The sequence below is a fragment of the Stegostoma tigrinum genome, unplaced genomic scaffold (assembly GCF_030684315.1).
Source record: "Stegostoma tigrinum isolate sSteTig4 unplaced genomic scaffold, sSteTig4.hap1 scaffold_266, whole genome shotgun sequence".
In the NCBI taxonomy this organism is placed as follows: domain Eukaryota; kingdom Metazoa; phylum Chordata; class Chondrichthyes; order Orectolobiformes; family Stegostomatidae; genus Stegostoma; species Stegostoma tigrinum.
Genome location: NW_026728196.1, coordinates 122,338 through 142,055, shown reverse-complemented (window position 1 = coordinate 142,055; position 19,718 = coordinate 122,338). Strand labels below are relative to the sequence as shown.

Sequence of the window (19,718 nt, the reverse complement as noted above, 5' to 3'; positions counted from 1 at the left end):
AGACTCATTTATCCTGACCCTCAGCTTTCTGTCAGTTAGCCAGTCCTTTATTCAAACCAATATTCAACCCTTAATCCCCTTGGATCTAACCATCTGATTCACTTTTTATGCAGCAACTTGTCAAATTCTTCCTGAAAATCTAGATATGCCACATCCCTCAGATCCCTTTCCAAGATCCTCAATTCTGCCATGTCATCAGTTCCTGAATTCATTACAGCTTTTGTTCAAACGCTGTCAAAAGAGTTGAATTCCGGAGGTGAGCTAAGGATGGCTACATTTGACTAAGTGTGGCATCAAGGAGTGCTAGCAAAACTGGAGCTGATGGGAATCCAGCAGAAACTCACCACTGGCTGGAAGAATATCTGCATGGAGGACAATATTTTTTCATTCTTTCATGGGAAAGAGGGCATTGCTGGTGAGACCAGCTTTTATTGCCCATCCCAAATTGCCCAACTGATATCTGGAGTTCCATGTCGGCCACACCAGGCCATGCAGTTTCCTTCCCTAAAGAACATAAGTGAACCAGAAGGGTTTTTCCGACAATTGACAATGGATTTACGATCATCATTGGACTCTGAATTCCAGATTTTCATTCAATTCCAATTCCATTATGTGCCATGGTGGAATTTGAACCAGGTCCTCAGAACTTTACCTGAGTGTTTGGATTAATAATCTAGTAATAATACTATCAGGTCATCGCCTCTGCTAATGGGAGGCATTTTGGTTGTTGGAGGTCAGCTGCAGGAGGTCCTGAGGATAGAGTCCTAAGCCTAACCATCTTCAGCTGCTTTATCAATGATCTTCCCTCCATCATAAGGTCAGAAGTAGGGATGTTCACCAGTGATAGAATATTCAGCATCATTCACCAATCCTCAGATAGTGAACCTGTCCATGTCCAAATGCAACAAGGCCAGAACGATATCTAGGCTTGGGCTGCTAAGTGGCAAGTTGCATTTAGACTGCACAAATACCAGGTAATGACCATCTCCAGTAAGAGAAAATCCAGAAATTGTCCCTTGAAATTCAATGGTGTAACCATCACTGAATTGTCCGCTATCAAAATCCCGGGTTTTACCACTGAACAGAAATTCAACTGGACTTCCTATTTAAATGCAGTGGCTACAAGAGCAGGCCCAAAGCTCGGATTACTGCATCAAGTAACTCACCTCCTGATTCCCCAGGCCTGTCTACCAGCTACATGGAGCAAGTCAAAAGAAGTTCAACACCATCCAGGAAAAAGCAGCCTACTCCCTCCAGTGCTCAATGGCAGCAGTGTGCACCATCTATGAGATGCAATGAGAAATCTTCACAAGATCACGAGATAGGACTTTCCAAACCTACAACAAATTTCATCTACAAGGACAAGCGTAACAGATATATGGGAACAGCACCACCTACAAGACCCTGTCTGAGCCACTCACCGTCTCAACTTGGAAATATATTGCTGTTCTTTCACTATCACTGGGTCAAAATCCTGGAAATTCGCCCCTTACTGACTGAGTCTACCAACATCATGGGCTACAATGATTCAACAATGACAAGGATAACTAAGGATGGGAAATAAATGCTGGCCCAGTTAGCGATGCCAGTGGCCCAGAAACAAATGAAAATAAGTATCACATATCTCCTCTTAATTCCAGTTTCTCTTGCAGCACCATTCTGATTAATCTATAAAACCTGGTCTTTCTATAGCAATGCTCAAAACTACATACAGTACTCACTTGTGATCAAATCATATTCTGCAGAATATTAAGAGCCGTCACTGGCTGATGAGTATGATTGCCCAGCTCGGAAATTCCGTATCACGGGTCATGGAGCTCTGTGGGGGTTGATGAGCCTGAACTAGAGCCACGCATCTGACCACACATTTAGGAGGTCTTTCAGGGTGATGGAAGTGGTCTTGGCCTTGAGAACATGGGCATTCCTTTCCCCAGTTACTTTCCCACACTTCAACTTCTGGACTGGTGTTCATCAAGAATTATGTGCCTTCATACAGGAGATTCCCCCAAATTGGTTTCTTCTGAATGCGGATTTCCCATACTTTGACCGCGATGTAGTATTTCTTGAAGGAACACGTCAAGGTCTTTGAAATGCTTCCCTTTACCTCCTCTTGTTCAGATGCCTTCCTTGAGTTGTCAAAAATTTACTTTGGTAGTCATAATGTGGGCATCCTAAGTACATGGCCAGCCCGATGGGGTTTGTTTCAAATCATCATGGCGTCAATGCTGATGCTAGGAGGTTTTACCTCCTAGCTGATGTGTAGAATCCATGACAAAACTGTGCTGAAAGGGTCTTGAAGTGGCAGCTGTATGTTGTCCAGGCTTCACAGTCATATCATATAGAAGAGGCTGAACGATGCATGCCTGGAACTCAAGGATCTTGCTATCAGCACAGATGTCACAGTTGAGCATTCTCATCCTTAGGAGTCCAAAGGTAGCCCTCGCAGATTGGACGTAATGTTACAACCTCTGTATCAATGCCAGCCTGAGAACAGAGAGAGCGTCCCAAGTAAGGGAAACTTTCAACATTTGGGAGGATTTCTCTATTAATTTGATGAAAAGATGGACCACAACTTGACAGATTGGTAAAGGATTTTAGTCATCTTGAGGTTGGAATAAAGAAAATAACTGTGCAGTGCAGGTCCTTTTGTCCTCGATGTTGTGAAACCAACCCGAAGCCCATCTAACCTACACTATTCCATTATCGTCCATATGTTTATCCAACGACCATTTAAATGCCCTTGAAGTCGCAGGCAGAGCATTCCACGCAGATACTTCTCTGAGTAAAGACCTACCTCTGACTTCTGTCCTATATCTATCACCCCTCAATTTAAAGCTATGTCCCCCCATGCCAAGCATGGCCATCCAAGGCAAAAGACTCTCACTGGCCACCTTATCTAATCCTCTGATCATCTTGTATGTCTCTATTAAGTCGCCTCTTCATCTTCTTCTCTCTAACGAAAACAGCCTCAAGTCCCTCAACCTTTCCTCCATACCAGGCAACATCCTGGAAAATCTCCTCTGGTCCCTTTCCAATGCTTCCACATCCTTCCTATAATGTGGCGACCAGAACTGTACGCAATACTCCAAGTGCGGCCGCACCAGAGTTTTGTACAGCTGCAGCATGCCCTCATGGCTCTGAAACTCAATCCCTCTACCAATCAAACCTAACACACCGTATGCCTTCTTAATAACACTTTCAACCTGGGTGGCAAATTTAAGCTTGAGGCTAATTCTTCAGTATACTTCTGCAAAGGCCTTAAGGGAGATTTGAAGACTTCTGAGAGTGGAAATGACGTTGTGAACCACATCCTGAAGTTCCATAAGCGAGGTTAGTGTCATTTTCTTCTTTGATTTCAACTGGTTGAGGTAAAAAGGTTTTCCATCAATCCTGTCCAGGCCACTGGGAAGCTTGTTCGTGACGAGATTAAGAATGGTGGTGACAAAGCTGGAGAAAAGCGTGGGCGTGATGACATATCCCTCCTTGAACCTCAACTTGACCTCAAGGAGCTTCTGCACAATATTGTATTTCTGGTATTGAAGCCTGATTTAAGCTGTTGGCCTTTTATCATTTTAGCAAACTACTTCAACTTTGAGGGATGATTGTATTTAAATCCCCAGATCTCTTGCTCAGCTGCATGATTTAGCAGTTTTTCATTAATTTTACACATAGCAACACAAGTAAGCAAATTAAACTCCATCATTTTTCTTACTTCATGGGATGTGGGCAGTGCTGGTGGTATTGCATTTAATGCGTATTGCTAATTGACCTGGTGAAAGTTATGGTGAGCTGCCTTCTTAAATCAGTGCAGTCTTTCGGCTATACAGGCACACAGTGCAGTTCAGAAGTGAGTTCCAAGATTTTGACCCTGTAATTGTGAAGGAATAGGCTGATATTGCTTCAGGTCAGGAAGTTGCGAGATTTGGAGAAAACCCTAGTGGTCACATGCATTTGTTGCCATTGTCCTTCGGATGGTACAGCTGACCAATGTGGAAGAAGTCTGCACATTGCAGTCATTTGTTTATGTCTTGCTTGAGCAATTGATTGTGCTGCCTTTGTTCTTATAATCAAAGGGGCCAACTGAAATTGACTGCGCCAGTCACATGTGCAGAATGGACAGTTTGGTGAAGTGTTAGAAATCGACTTGGGTTCTGGGAATGTATCCAAGCTCAAGACAGAAAACTGAAGGACTACAGCAGCTGAGATAACAAGGTGTAAAGCGGGATGAACATAGCAGACCAAGCAACATCAGAGGAGCAGGAAGGCTGATGTTTTGGGCCAAGACCCTTCTTCAGAACTGAAGACCCTTCCACAGAAGGCTGTTGCCCTTGAATCAACTGTTAATCTGGGCACAAGTAGTTGCTCTGGAAATGACACCTACATCCACCTCTGACATGCGATAATTACTGCCAGCTGGCCTTCATCATACATGCCAGAAGGTAACATCATAGACATGTTATGTTATAGAAACATAGGGCAGCACAATGGCTCAGCGGTTAGTACTGCTGCCTCACAGCCACAGCAACCCGGGTTTGATTCCAGCCTCAAGCGACTGTCTGTGTGGAGTTTGCACGTTCTCCCCGATACTGCTCCGGTTTCCTCCCAGAGTCCAAAGATGTGCAGGCTAGGTGGATTGGCCATGCTAATAGTGCTCAGGGACGTGTAGATTAGGTGGGTTATATGGGGATGGGTCTGGGTGGGATGTCTAAGGGTTGGTGTGGACTTGTTGGGTCAAAGGGCCTGTTTCCACGCTGTAGGGATTCTTTAATTCTATGTTTCACTTTTAATGGCTAAATCCCTAACGTTCCACAGATTGGAACAATTCTATCAAGTGGAATAATATAGTACTCACCGGAGTACAGTATTCCACCATTGGGTAATGTAACTTGTGTCCCTTTGATGTGCGTCCTGACAAGAAACAGCCTTGGCAGATGTCATAATTGAAGTGTTTGAGGCTGTGGTACCTATAAAGGAAGGACAAGAAATAAGAGAAATGTTGATTTTTGTTTAGATATTTTTAACCATTGAAGGAATGCAAGTTAAAGAGTTCAATTACGTATTTTTTTTTATTTTGAAGAAACCGCAATTTGTTTGTGGAGAAACTTAACTCCTCAGTCAATTTTCATAATGGGATATCACATCCCTGGAATTATTGTAAATTGCTTCTGCTCTGCATCCACCGTATTCACAACATTCCCATTGTATGGAAGGTTTTCATCTGCCATGGTGGCATAAACCTATTTAGAAGTAACATTGCCAGAATCTTCCTGGAAAAGGTAAATCTGACGAGCGGCGATTGTAACATGTGAAGCTGTAAAGGCAACAATAAACGATGAGGATACACATTTTCAGCTCAGACAGCAGAAGGGAAGTTCTCCAGGGAAAGAGAAAAAATAGCAAAGAAATTAACTGTAACAATGGCTGAGAGACAGTGGGCAAGTGGCAATATCATTGAACTAAAAATCCAGAGACCCAGGCTGATGCTCTGGAGAAGGTTCATGTTCCAACACTATAGCTGGTCAAATTTACATTTCATGAAAAAAATATACCCAGAACTGAAACTTATTTCCAGTAACGCTACCATGGAACTATCAACAAATGTTGGTAAAAATCCATCTGATTCACTCATGTCCTTTCGGGGAGTATTCGATCATCCTTACCCCATCTGATCTACATGTGGCTGCAGAGCCACAGCAATGTAGGTAGCTCTGAACCACCCTCCCAGCCATCCACTCAGTTCAACAGCAATTAGTGAAGAACAACAAATGATACCTTCACCGGTGACAGCCACACCCCTTCCAAGAATGGAACATGTTATCATGAAATGGAAGGACTTGATCAATGTCGTGTGAAATTATCAACAGATGAATGGATAGAACTGCATACAGAATGCAGGTCATCAATATGATGAGATGGTGCAAAACAGAGAATATTGCCTTCAGGATTCCTGTCATGAAGCCAAACTCTGAGACTCAGCGAGCAGTCATAAATGTATGAGCAGAAACTAAATAACCATGAAAACAAACATAAAAGTACAAACAGCAGGGTCTTAAAATTTTTGGAGATGTGCAATGCAATATTAAATTAAGCACTGAAGTGGTTATGTTCAGTTAATCCTATTATAAAAAGCACTGGTAACAGGAAACTCACTGTCAATTACAGATTAATCCAGAATTTTCAAGGCAATAGATAAACTGAAGCAGAATACCAGTTTCCATAAGGAACAAACATAATTTGGAAGTTAAAGAGATGAAAGGAATTACTTTTCTGAACAACATTCTGAATAAATACAGACAGATGGTGGATTGAGAATATGAAACATTGAGGAGATGGTAAGTAAAGAAATAGATTTGGAAGCAACAATGTGGTAGAATTGTAGAAGTTCACCGGCCTCATGCAACATCAGGAACCAATACACTTGATCTTTATAGAACAGAATGTCAGAGGTGAAGGGGGGGATCTCTTCCAAAATGGTCAAGCTTACAGAATGTAGGAAAAAGGCTGCCTTCTTCTTGGTGCTTCTCACTGGATGAACATGCGAGCAAAGTTGAGCTCATTGGTTGCAGACCTATTGGTTGTTAGTTCATTCATATCAGGCAGATTCTCCCACAGCGGGTGAAGGTGTGGTCATAGTCTTTGCTGGGGGCAAGTGAATCTATTCCTCTTCTTTGTTCTTTCATGCAAGTTCTGTGTTTCGATTCCTGATTGCGGTACAGAATCGCCTATCTGTCCCTCTAACTCTCAAGTTTCCTATCACTCATGATAGCAAAGTGTGAAGCTGGATGAGTACAGCAGGCCAAGCAGCATCTCAGGAATGCTGCTTGGCCTGCTGTGTTCATCCAGCTTCACACTTTGTTATCTTGGATTCTCCAGCATCTGCAGTTCCCATTATCACTCCTATCACTCGTGTCCTGTTTACCTTACCCTTCTCTGTCGGTGTCCCAGAGACAATTATAGTTTACTTTAAATGAATTTTAAGTCCAAATCACAGTAAAAGGAAGCCATTTGACCCATCATATTTGAACTAGCTCTCCAAATACATGTCACAAATTAGATCCTTTTCCTTACCCTGCACATTATTTTCCTTTAATTAATTAACTAATGCTCTCTTGCATCTTTTACTGAAACTGCCTCCTCCAGGTAATGCATTCGATAGACTGTGATAAAGCGATTTCTTACACTGCAGTTACTTCTTTTGTAAATCACTTCAAATGTCTGCATCTTATTCTCAATTCTGTCACAAGTAGGAAAGTCTTCCCCTCGTCTACTCTGACCAGACCTCAAATGATTTTGCAAGATTCAAAATAATCTCTTCTAAGTCTTATCATCTTCGAGGAAAACTGTCCCAATTCCTCTCATCAATTTTCATAATGAGATATCACATCCCTGGAATCATTATTGTAAATTGGTCCTGCTCTGTCTCCAACATTTTCACAAAGTTCCCTTCGCATGGAAGGTTTTCATCTGCCATGGTGGCATAAACCTATTTAGAAGTAACCTTGCCAGAATCTTCCCAGCAATGGAAAGGCTGGTGATCCCATGGTTCTTTGAGCAATCTGACATTTCTCCTGCAGTTTGTACAAGATATGGCATCTTAAAGATTCTGTGAAATCCTGCCCTGTTCCTCATAGTCCATGAAAAGCTAACAGATCTTGGCCTTCAGAGCTCGGCCACCATTCCTCAAGCTTCAGATGGAATTCAATTGACTCCAGGTCGCTATTGCTCTTTATTTAGTCATGGCAGTCATAGTTTCATCCACAGTTGGGCTCTCATCCAGTTCTTCTTCGACAGGGAGTTGTTTGATGAGATCAATGGCAGTAACACGCACCTTTTCCAAGATGGTCAATCTTAGAAATGTAGGAGAATAGTTCACTGAAAAGGCTCAATTTACCCCTCAGAAATCCTGTCCAAATCTGCAATTTAGTTCACTAATTATGGACAAGAAGTTTTATCAATCATTTGGCAACACCACAGCAATCACTTCCATAGGATGCACACACACACTGATTACAGGACTAATAACAAGGCCTTTCTGTAAATTCCCAATAATTGCAAATTACAGAAGCAACCAGAAGTCTCGTCACAATCCATTCTGAGCCACAGCGTCTGTGATCAATGCAACTGTGAACAAAATACCAAAAACATGCAGCACTCACCTCTCACAAAAATTAAGGTAAAGAAGTTGATACATAATTTGTCCTAATTACTTCTCTGGTCCATAAATTTGTTGGGATTTTTGATGATTTCAGTTGTATTGTTTACAGATAGAGTTTCTAATAGAACATCTAAAGTTAAAGCTTTCTTTAAAAACTAACTCCCACTAACTTTCTGCTGGTTTGCACATCTCACCTGAAACCTACGATTGGGTACTCTTTGCAAATGTTACACTTTGCCTGACGTTTTGCAGTTTCAGCAGCTGCCACAAGGTGTAGAACAGGCAGCCACACCATGGACTGAGACTCCAATCTCATCCACTCTACAGAGTGTTCAACATCAATCTCTGGTTTGTTCTGGCCCTCGAGGGAAATAAATGATCAGCTGCATGATCAATTATGTCAAGTTTACATCTGCTATCCTCACTGATATGGTATCTAATACACTATCACTGGGGTTTCTCACATTGTTTTTGTTAGATGAATGATTAAAAACATTGACTATTTGTAAACATGATAGCCTTGGATTAGTGGTGGTACATGTTGGCCTCTGGAACTAATTCAAACCGAAAATGAGCACAAAATTATACTGGCAAGTAGACCCGCTTGACCCTATGAATTGGTGCGAGCACACTTACATGTTGGACGCAACTGTGGACACTTGGTTCAATGTTGCTGCCTCCGAACGAAGCTACCTCACCCAGCTGCCGAGGGATCTGGACTGCATTGTGAAGCAAAAGGCTCAGGCTTCGTTGATCACATAAATCTGTGGGTTCAGCTCCTTGTTTGACGAGATCTGCAAAAGTTATCCATAAGAAAAATATTGATATTCCTCAACTTAAGGGAGGTAGTTGAGAGTTCAATACATCCAACACATCTTGCCCAATTGCCTTGCTTTGTAAATTATGTTAAAAGATTATTTTATGATCTTCATTGGCTATTTGCAAACAACTGTGGAAACAAAAACTTCTGTTTGTTTGCACCAATGGACAATGTATGTTGTATGATTCTCCAAGGAAGTCATTTTGTCAATTTCTTTCTTGATTGTAAATCTCAAATCTCTCTAATATCTCCTCGTTCTTTTCAAAGAGGTAATGTTTGTGTGGACCTGGAAAATATGGGCACTGTCCTCAATGAATATTTTGTGTCAATTTTTACAATCGAAAAGGACACTGCAAGGATAGATATCAGGGCAGAGGACCTAAGAACATCAGAGACATAGGGAGATGCAGCTGGTTTAGCAACTTTAAAAGTGGATACATCTGCAGGCCACACTGGAATGTATACCAGCTAGTGAGGCAAGTGAGGGAGGAGGTATCTGGGCCGCTGGCAGCAATTTTCAAACCCTTGTCAATCACACGTGAAGTAATGGAGGACTACTAACATTGTCCCACTATTATCAAACGGAGAGAGGAACAGACCAGGAAATTAAAGGCCAGTCAGAATAATCTCAGCACTGGAGAAGCTACAAAGAGGCATTCTTAGGGGTACAATGCACTTGCATGAATTAATCAGGGATAGTCAGTATGGATTTGTTAAGATGAGGTCATGTTTCAGAAATTGATCCTTTTTTGAGGAGATGTTGGAGTGTTGATGAGCTTATGCATTTGACGTGGACTTAGTAACGTCCCCCTTGGCAGACTGATCAAGAAAACAACAGTCAACAGGATCAAAAGCAAAGAGGCACACTGGAGCCAAAACTGGCTGCGGCAGAGGGCACAGGGTGATTGATGGTAGAGGGATATCTATTTGACAGGATGTTTGCTTTGAGTGGGTTGTGCAGGGCTTGCCACAAGGACCCTTGAAATTTGTCAGGTATATTCATCATTTGGACTGAAACACAGGATGTATGACCATGTCGCGAGCGAATGACTAATTTAGAAGGGAATATCGACGAAATGGTCATGTAAATAACAGCCATGGGATCAAAGGCAAAGTGGCACACTGGATCCAAAATTGGTTGACAGACAGGAAGGATAAACTTCAAGAGGAGATCAACAGACTAGTCAGCTGGGCACAGCAATTGGAACTCAACCAGGAAAAGTGTGAGCTAATGAACTTGGGAGCGCAAACAAGGCAAGGAATCACACTATGAAGGGTGTGATCCTGGAGATTACTGAAAAAACCAAGATGCTGCCTGGGCTGGGGATTCTCATGGAATCATACAGAACAGAAGAGGTCCTATGGCCCACGAAGGCTGTACCTCTAAAAATACACTACGACAGATACTAGTCCCAGTTTTACACACTAGACCATTCTCTTCAATATTACGTAGAACATTACAGCACAGTATAGGCCCTTCGGCCCTCGATCTTGTGCCAACCTGTCACACCAATCTCAAGCCCATCTAACCTACATACTCCATGTACGTCCATATGCTTGTCCAAAGACGACTTAAATGTACCTAAAGTTGGCGAATCTACTACCGTTGCAGGCAAAGCATTCCATTCCCTTACTACTCTCTGAGTAAAGAAACTACCTCTGACATCTGTCTTCTATCTTTCACCCCTCAATTTAAAGCTGTGCCCCCTCGTGCTCGCCGTCACCATCCTAGGAAAAAGGCTCTCCCTATCCACCCTATCCAACCCTCTGATTATTTGATATGTATCAATTAAGTCACCTCTCAACCTTCTTCTCCCTAATGAAAGCAGCCTCAAGTCCCTCAGCCTTTCCTCGTAAGACCTTCCCTCCGTACCAGGCAACATCCTAGTAAATCTCCTCTGCACCCTTTCCAAAGCTTCCACATCCTTCTTATAATGCGGTGACCAGAACTGTATGCAATACTCCAAATGCGGCCGCACCAGAGTTCTGTACAGCTTCACCATAACCTCTTGGTTCCGGAACTCGATCCCTCTATTAATCAAAGCTAAAACACTGTATGCCTTCTTAACAGCCCTGTCAACCTGGGTGGCAACTTTCAAGGATCTGTGTACATGGACACTGAGAACTCTCTGCTCATCTACACTGCTAAGAATCTTACCATTAGCTCTGTACTTTGCCTTCCGGTTTCTCCTACCAAAGTGCATCACCTCACACTTGTCTGCATTAAACTCCATTTGCCACCTCTCAGCCCAGCTCCGCAGCTTATCTATGTCTCTCTGCAACCTAGAGCATCCTTCGTCACTATCCACAATTCCACCGACCTTAGTGTCGTCTGCAAATTTACTAACCCATCCTTCTACACCCTCATCCAGGTCATTTATAAAAATGACAAACAGCAGTGGACCCAACACCGACCTTTGCAGTACACCACTAATAGCGGGTCTCCAGGATGAACATTTCCCATCAACTACCACCCTCTGTCTTCTTTCAGCAAGCCAGTTTCTGATCCAAACTGCTCTATCTCCCACAATTCCATTCCTCTGCATTTTGTACAATAGCCTATTGTGGGGAACCTTATCGAATGCCTTGCTGAAATCCATAGACACCACATCAACCGGTTTACTCTCATCTCATCTTACGACATTTCAAGTGTTCATCTAAGTACTTTTCAAAGGTTGTGAGGTTTCCTGTTTCAACCTCCCTCCCAGGCAATGCATGCCAGACCTTTACCACACTCTGGATGAAAACGATTTTCCTCAAACCTCCTCTAAATTTCCCGTCTTTCTCTTTAAAATTATGCCCTATTGTTATTCATGCTTTCACTAAGGGGAACAATGCTTTCTATTCAACCCATCTATACCTCTCATAATCTTATATGCCTCTATCAGGACCTCCACTCACCCCACAAACCTTCTCTGCGTCACAGAAAATAATCTGAATTTTTCCAGCCTTTATTCAAGCTAAAATGCTCCAACACATGCAACATCCTTTTCATTCGCTCCAATGCAATCACATCCTTCCTAACGGGCGGTGACCAAAACTCCATTCGCGACTCCAGCTGTGGCCTCACCAAACTTTTAAACAGCTCCAAAGTGACCTCCTCACTCTTAGAATCTATGCCACGACTAATAAAGGAGGTGTCCCATATGTCTTTGTAACAACCCTTATTAGCCCGACCTGACCCCTTCAGGAATTTATGAACAAGCACCCCAGGATCCCTTTTCTCCTCTAAGCCTCCCAGTGTCCTGTCATGCATTAGATTTCGATTTAGGCTTTATTATCACATGTATTCAATACAGGGTACAAGAGTACAATGGAAAGAGTACAGTGTCACCTCAGACGGTGCCATTTCAGATACAAAGTACCTCAGTACAAAATTTTAGTTGCACAAGTAGAAAATTTATCTGTCCTCATGAAATCAGAGTTGTAGGGGAGTGGAATGCAATGCCGGAGAGTGTAGTGGAGTCAGCCTCATTAGGGGCATTTAATCGGCTATTAGACAAGCACATGGATGACAGTATAAGGTAGGGGTGGAGGTTCGATAGACCTTAGGATTAGGGTAAAAGTTGGGCACAACATTGTGGGCCGAAGGGCCTGTACTGTGCCGTACCGTTCCATGTTCTATGCTACAAAAGTAAATGAATAAGTTAAAAAGTTCAGCACGACAGTTTTCTTGGTATAACAGTAGAAAAAGAAAAATAAAAGTTTAAAAAGTCAAACATTACAGTCCTTTCTGAAGCCACGAATTTGCAGACACTCTGAACTAGGCTTCCCCCGTGACGCTTCGTATTCCCCTGCGCTGGGCTAAGGCCCGTCCATCCTTACCAGTGGACTTCACTGCTGACTGCCGTTGCTGACCTCCAACCGGCATGACAGGCTTTGCCACATTAAGTACTGTCTTATCTTATTCCTTCTTCAGGCTATATCAATCGGCCACTGACCTGCCCATCTGACCGACGCCAAGATTGGAGCAGACAAGGGGACCTGGTAAAGGTGTTTAAGATTTTGAAGGGCATAGAAAGAAACTGGAAGCTGCTTCTTCCATTAGTTGACGTGTCAATAAACAGAGGGCACAGATTGAAGTTCGTAGGTAGAAAGCTAATAGCGGAGTTGAGGAGAACCTATTTTCCCAGTGTGGTGGAAGTCCTGAACTCACTGACTGAAACTGTGACTGATTCAGAAAGTGTCTGAATATTTAAGCAGTATTTAGATATTCACTTGAGTTGCCGGAGGCTCCAGGGCCATGGGCCAAACAATCAAAAAGGAAATCAATGCAGTGTGAGTTCAATGTAGACTGATCTTAGTTGAACTGTGCAGGAACTATGGACCGCACGGCCGCCTCCTGTGCAAAAAACATCCATGAGTCGAAAATTACACAACTTTTCTTTGAGGCATTTCTCAGGGTGAAGGGGGCAAGTCGCTGTGAGCAGGTCAGGCCTGCAGGGGCAAGATGCTGAGAGCGGGTCAGGACTGCAGGGGCAAGTCGCTCTGAGCGGGTCAGGACTGCAGGAACAAGTTGTTGTGACCGTATCAGGATGAAGGAAGAAAGTCAATGTGAGCAGGTCAGGATGGAGGGGACAAGTTGCTGCGAGCGGGTCAGGACAGAGCGGGTAAGTCGCTGTGAGCGAGTCAGGATGGAGGGGGCAAGTCGCTGTGAGCGGGTCAGGATGGAGGAGCAAAGTTGCTGTGAGCGAGTCAGGATGGAGGGGACAAGTCGCTGCGAGCGGGTCAGTCGCTGTGAGCGAGTCAGGACGGAGCGGGCAAGTCATTGTGAGTGGGTGAGGACTGCAGGGGCAAGTGGCAGTGAGCCGGTCAGGAATGCAGGGGCAAACGGCTGTGAGCGTGACAGCACTGCAGGGGCAAGTGGCTGTCAGCGGGTCAGGACTGCAGGGGAAAGTCACTGTGAGTGGGTCAGGACTGCAGGGGCAAATGGCTGTGCGCGGGTCAGGAGTGTAGGGGCAAGTAGCTGTGAACGGGTCAGGACGGAGGGTTCAATTCGCTTAGAGCAGGTCTGTACTGCAGGGGCACGAGGCTGTGAGCAGGTCAGCACTGCAGGTGCAAGTGGCTGTGACGGGGTCAGGACTGGAGGGGCAAGTAGCTGTGAGCGGCTGAGGACTGCAGGGGCACGTGGCTGTGAGCAGTTCAGGACGGAGGGGGCAAGGCATCGTGAGCGGGTCAGGACGGAGGGGTTAAGGCGCTGTGAGCAGGTCAGCACTGCAGGGGCAAATGGCTGTGAGCGTGACAGGGCTGCAGGGACAAGTGGCTCTCAGCGGGTCTGGACTGCAGGGGCAAGTCGCTGTGAGTGGGTCAGGACTGCAGGGGCAAATGGCTGTGTGCGGGTCAGGACTGCAGGGGCAAGTAGCTGTGAGCGGGTCAGGGCTGCAGGGGCAAGGCGCTGTGAGCAGGTCAGGACTGCTGGGACAAGTGGCTGTGAGCGGGTCAGGACTGCTGGGGCAAGTGTCTCTGTGCAGGTCAGGACTGCAGGGTCACGTTGCTGTCAGCGTGTCAGGACTGCAGTGGGATGGCGCTGTGAGTGGGTCAGGACGGAGTTGGCAAGTCGCTGAGAGCAGGTCAGGACTTCAGGGGCCACTCGCTGTGAGCGGGTCAGGACTGAGAGGCAAGTGACTGTGACCGGGTCAGTACTGGAGGGTCAAGTTGCTGTGAGCAGGTCAGGACAGAGGGGCAAGTGGCTGTGAGCAGGTCAGGACTGCAGGGGCAAGGGGCATTGAGCGGGTCAGGACTACAGGGGGCACTCGCTGTGAGCGGGTCAGTACAGACAGGCAAGTGGCTGTGAGTGTGACAGGACAGCGGGTGCATGTGGCTGTCAGCGGGTCAGGACTGCAGGGGCAAGTCATTGTGAGCGAGTCAGGACAGCAGGGACAAGTGGCAGTGAGCGGGTCAGGACTGCAGGGGCAAGGCGCTGAGAGCGGGTCAGGGCCGAACGGGCAAGTCACTGTGACCGGGTCAGGACGGAGCTGGCAAGTCGCTGTCAGCAGGTCAGGACTGCAGGGAGCACTCGCTGTGAGCGGGTCAGTACGGAGAGACAAGTGGCTGTGAGGCGGGTCAGGACTGCAGGCGCAAGTGACTGTTAGCGGGTCAGAGCTGCAGTGGGAAGGGGCTGTCAGCAGGTCAGGACTGCAGGGAGCACTCGCTGTGAGCGGGTCAGTACGGAGAGACAAGTGGCTGTGAGGCGGGTCAGGACTGCAGGCGCAAGTGACTGTTAGCGGGTCAGAGCTGCAGTGGGAAGGGGCTGTGAGCGGGTCAGGACGGAGCTGGCAAGTCTCTGTGGGCAGGTCAGGACTGCAGGGGCCACTCGCTGTGAGCGGATCAGGACTGAGAGGCAAGTGGCTGTGAGCGGGTCAGGACAGCAGGGGCAAGTCGCTGAGAGCGGGTCAGGACAGCAGGGGCAAGTGACTGTGAGCGGGTCAGGAGTGAAGGGGCAGGTCGGTGTGAAGGCCCTGTGAAAGGCACTGTTACTGAGAGGAGCAGGTGAGGGCCTTGTGACGGGCAGCGTTTCTGAGAGGAGCGGGTGAGCGCCCTTTGATAGGCAGTGTTACTGAGAAGAGAGGGTCAGGGCCCTGTGACAGTCAGTCAGTGTTACTGAGAGGAAAGGGTGAGGGCCCTGTGATGTACCTCGGCACATGTGACAATGATGACTCAAATCAAATTGACTGTGTACAAGAGAGAGGTGAGCGTATGATTGAGTTCAAGAGTGCAAAGACAGCGCATGAACATGTGAGTGTGCGCATGACTGAATGTGTGTGCCAGTGATTGTGCTCGAGTGTGTGAAAGTGAGTTAGCACAAGAAGGGAGTGTGACAGCATGCATGAGGGAGTGAGATAACAAAGTGTGGAACTGGATGAGCACAGCAGGCCAAGCAGCATCTCAGGAGCACAAAAGCTGACGTTTCGGGCCTAGACCCGTCATCAGAGACGGGAATGGGGAGAGGGAACTGGAATAAATAGGGAGAGAGGGGGAGGTGGACCGAAGATGGAAACAAAACAAGATAGGTGGAGAGGAGAGTGCAGGTGAGGAGGTAGGGAGGGAATAGGTCAGTCCAGGGAAGATGGACACGTCAAGGAGGCGGGATGATGTGGGAGGTAGGAAGTGGACGTGCGGCTTGAGGTGGGAGGAAGGGATGGGTGAGAGGAAGAACAGGTTTGGGAAGCAGAGACAGGCTGGGCTGGTTTTGGGATGCAGTGGGGGGAGGGGACGAGCTGGGCTGGTTTTGGGATGCAGTGGGGGAGGGGAGATTTTGAAGCTGGTCAAGTCCACATTGATCGCATTGGGCTGCAGGGTTCCCAAGCGGAATATGAGTTGCTGTTCCTGCAACCTTCGGGTGGCATCATTGTGGCACTGCAGGAGGCCCATGATGGACATGTCATCTAAAGAATGGGAGGGGGAGTGGAAATGGTTCGCGACTGGGAGGTGCAGTTGTTTGTTGTGAACTGAGCAGAGGTGTTCTGCAAAGCGGTCCCCAAGCCTCCGCTTGGTTTCCCCAATGTAGAGGAAGCCACACCGGGAGCAATGGATACAATATACCACATTGGCAGAAGTGCAGGTGAACATCTGCTTCATATGGAAGGTCATCTTGGGGCCTGGGATGGGGGTGAGGGAGGAGGTGTGGGGGCAAGTGTAGCACTTCCTGCGGTTGTAGGGGAAAGTGACAGGTGTAGTGGGGTCGGGGGGGAGTGCGGAGCGGACAAGGGAGTCACGGAGAGAATGATCTCTCCGGAAGGCAGACAAGGGTGGGGATGGAAAAATAGCTTGGGTGGTGGGGTCGGATTGTGGATGGTGGAAGTGTCGGAGGATGATGCGTTGTATCTGGAGGTTGCTGGGGTGGTATGTGAAAATGTGGGGGATCTTCTGGGGGTGGTTGTGGCGGGGGCGGGGTGTGAGGGATGTGTTGCGGGAAATGCGGGAGACGTGGTCAAGGGCATTGTCGACCACTGCGGGGGGAAAGTTGCGGTCCTTGAAGAACACGGACATCTGGGATGTGCGGGAGTGGAATGCCTCATCCTGGGAGCAGATGCGGCGGAAGCGGAGGAATTGGGAATAGGGGATGGAATTTTTGCAGGAGGGTGGGTGGGAGGAGGTGTATTCTAGGTAGCTGTGGGAGTCAGTGGGCTTGAAATGGACATCAGTTTCTAGCTGGTTACCTGAGATGGAGACTGAGAGGTCCAGGAAGGTGAGGGATGTGTTGGAGATGGCCCAGGTGAACTTGAGATTTGGGTGGAAGGTGTTGGTAAAGTGGACGAACTGTTCGAGCTCCTCTGGGGAGCAAGAGGCGGCGCCGATCCAGTCAATGTAATGGAGGAAGAGGTGGGGTTTGGGGCCTGTGTAGGTGCAGAAGAGGGACGGTTCCACGTAGGGAGTGAGAGTGTCTGTGAGAGCGAGTGACCTTGAGACCAAGCGAATTTGCAAGCCCCAGTGTGTGAGGGAGAGATTTGTGGGAGTGCGCATGTGTCTCTGTGTACTTGACAGTATGAGCGTTGGCAAAAGATCCTGCGACAGTGCATGCAAGTGTGCCACAGAATGTGTGCAAGACCGTGCACGACTGTGTGACAGTATGGAGTATGAATGAGTGAGAATGTGACAGTGTGTGTCAGTGAGAGACAGTGTTCCTGATTCTGTGTCTGTCTGTGTGTCTATGTGTCTGTGTGTCTAATATGTTTGTGCATGAGGGATAGGATATGCATGTGCAACATAGTGTGACTGTGAACTTCTGTTTGTGCCTGTGAATGAAGTGATGGGGGATAACAGGGAGAGGAGAGATAACGACAGAGAGTGAAAGAGTGCATGAGAGAGAGATGAGATGAGGTATAAGAAATGATGAGTGGTCAATACCTGGAGGTAAAAAAGAAGTGAGTGAGCGTTAAGAGAAGCCGCTGGATGTAATATGGAGGCTATTGTTTTACTGATTGTACTAAATGAAAAGCAAGTGTCACCTCTAAGTGTTCGGGGACAGGAGATGCACATTAGAGAAGGAGATAATAGTCAGCCTTGTTATAGACAGCAGGCACGTTGAAAATGCACAGAAACTGAAATTAAAGCTTTCTTGTCAATGTGTAAAGAGGTGAGACACATATGACTGGCTGATATTGTACCTTTGCGCTCAGTAAAATCATAGAATCCTGACGGTGTGGAAACAGGTCTGTCAGTACAACATGTCCACACTGCCCCTCAAAGCATCCCACCCAGACCCATCCACCTATAACTCACCTAACATACACATCACTGAACACCTTGGGAAATTTAGCACGGCCAATCCACCTACCTTGCACATCTTTGGACTGTGGGAGGAAACTGGAGCACACGGTGAAAACCCATGCAGACACATGGAGAATGTGCAAACTCCACACAGACAGTCACCAAAGGGTGGAATTGAACCCAAGTTGCTGGTGCCGTGAGGCACCAGTGTTTACCAGAGCCACTGTGCTCTTTATGATGCTAATTCAGCTGCAAGCATTTTTTTATAGAAAGGAAACTTACCATCGTCACAGGATGCAAGTCCTTTCAATTTTCTATCAGCTTTGAAAACTTTATCCATATCTGCCTTCACGAGGGCAAGGTGATGGCAAAGGTGTGAGACTGGTTAATATTCAGCAGCTCGCCATGCAAAAAATTAACGGCACTTTCAATGTTTTTTCCCCTCGGGGCATAACAGAAAGACAGGAACATGAAAAAATCCTGAAATCTTTCTCCAATTTCAATCTCAGAGGCACCATCCGTTCATCAAAAGCCATAACCAAACAGAACAGTGATAATGGGAACTGGAGATGGTGGAGAATCCAAGAAAACAAAGCGTGGAGCTGGATGAACACAGCAGGCCCAGCAGCATCTCAGGAGCACAAAAGCTGACGTTTCGGGCCCAGACCCTCTATCACAGACAGGGATGGGGTGGGGGAACTGGAATAAATAGGGAGAGAGGGGGAGGCGGACCGAAGATGGAGAGAAAACAAGATAGGTAGAAAGGAGAGTATAGGTGAGGAGGTAGGGAGGGGATAGGTCAGTCCGGGGAAGATGGACAGGTCAAGGAGGCGGGATGAGGAAATGGAGGTGCGGCTTGAGGCGGGAGGAAGGGATGGGTGAGCGGAAGAACAGGTTAGGTAAGCGGAAACAGGCTGGGCTGGTTTTGGGATGCAGTGGGGGGAGGGGACGAGTTGGGCTGGTTTTGTTATGCATTGGGGGAAGGGGAAGAACTGGGCTGGTTTCGGGATGCAGTGGGGGAACAGTAATTTGATTCACTCTGAATCAACTGTCACACTAATTTCCAAAACTTTGAAAACTCAACGTCCTGTTTTTCTAAGATGTCTGCATGTTCCATGTAAAATCATGTATTTTCCAGTCTAATCATTTGCTCACTATGATCTCTGACCCCCTCAGTGCTGACACCCTCAGTGCAGCCCTCCCTCAATGATGACCCCACACAGAGCAGCACTCCCTCTGTGCTGCATTCCCTTCGTACTGACCCCGCCCTCTGCAACATTCTCTCAGTGCTGAACACCCTCACTGCAGCACCCGCTCACTGCAGCACCCACTCAGTGCGACCCGACTCTGTGCAGCACTCTCTCATTGCTGACTTCCCTCAGTTCAGACCCCCGCCTCAGTGCTGATGCCCCTCACGCAGGACTCCCGCAATGCTGACCGCACTCTGTACAGCTATCCCTCCCTCAGTGTTGACCACCCTCAATGTCGTATTCCCTCAGTGTTCACCCATTCAGTGCTGACGCCCTCCTCACT

The 19,718-nt window shown here is 46.7% G+C and overlaps 1 protein-coding gene across 1 annotated transcript; it reads right to left on the bottom strand.

Annotated features, from left to right (window-relative positions):
* Positions 1-4,875: 4,875 nt before the first annotated feature.
* LOC125462619 (utrophin-like) lies at positions 4,876-18,729 on the bottom strand. Its single transcript, XM_048552830.2, has 3 exons — positions 18,468-18,729; positions 8,792-8,949; positions 4,876-4,964 (listed from the first exon to the last, which is right to left on the bottom strand). The coding sequence occupies exons 1-3, from the start codon at positions 18,523-18,525 to the stop codon at positions 4,935-4,937; spliced, it is 246 nt and encodes an 81-aa protein (XP_048408787.1). The 5' UTR covers positions 18,526-18,729; the 3' UTR covers positions 4,876-4,934.
* Positions 18,730-19,718: the final 989 nt, after the last annotated feature.

What these genes read in the sequence shown, in the direction of transcription:
- LOC125462619 (XM_048552830.2), bottom strand. Translation starts at nt 18,525, where the DNA reads ATGGATAAAGTTTTCAAAGCTGATAGAAAATTGAAAGGACTTGCATCC. An exon ending in ACTTGCATCCTGTGACGATG is followed by an intron (nt 8,950 to 18,467) that starts GTAAGTTTCCTT and finishes TAACTTTTGCAG; the next exon opens with ATCTCGTCAAACAAGGAGCT. An exon ending in TCCACAGTTGCGTCCAACAT is followed by an intron (nt 4,965 to 8,791) that starts GTAAGTGTGCTC and finishes CTTCCTTTATAG; the next exon opens with GTACCACAGCCTCAAACACT.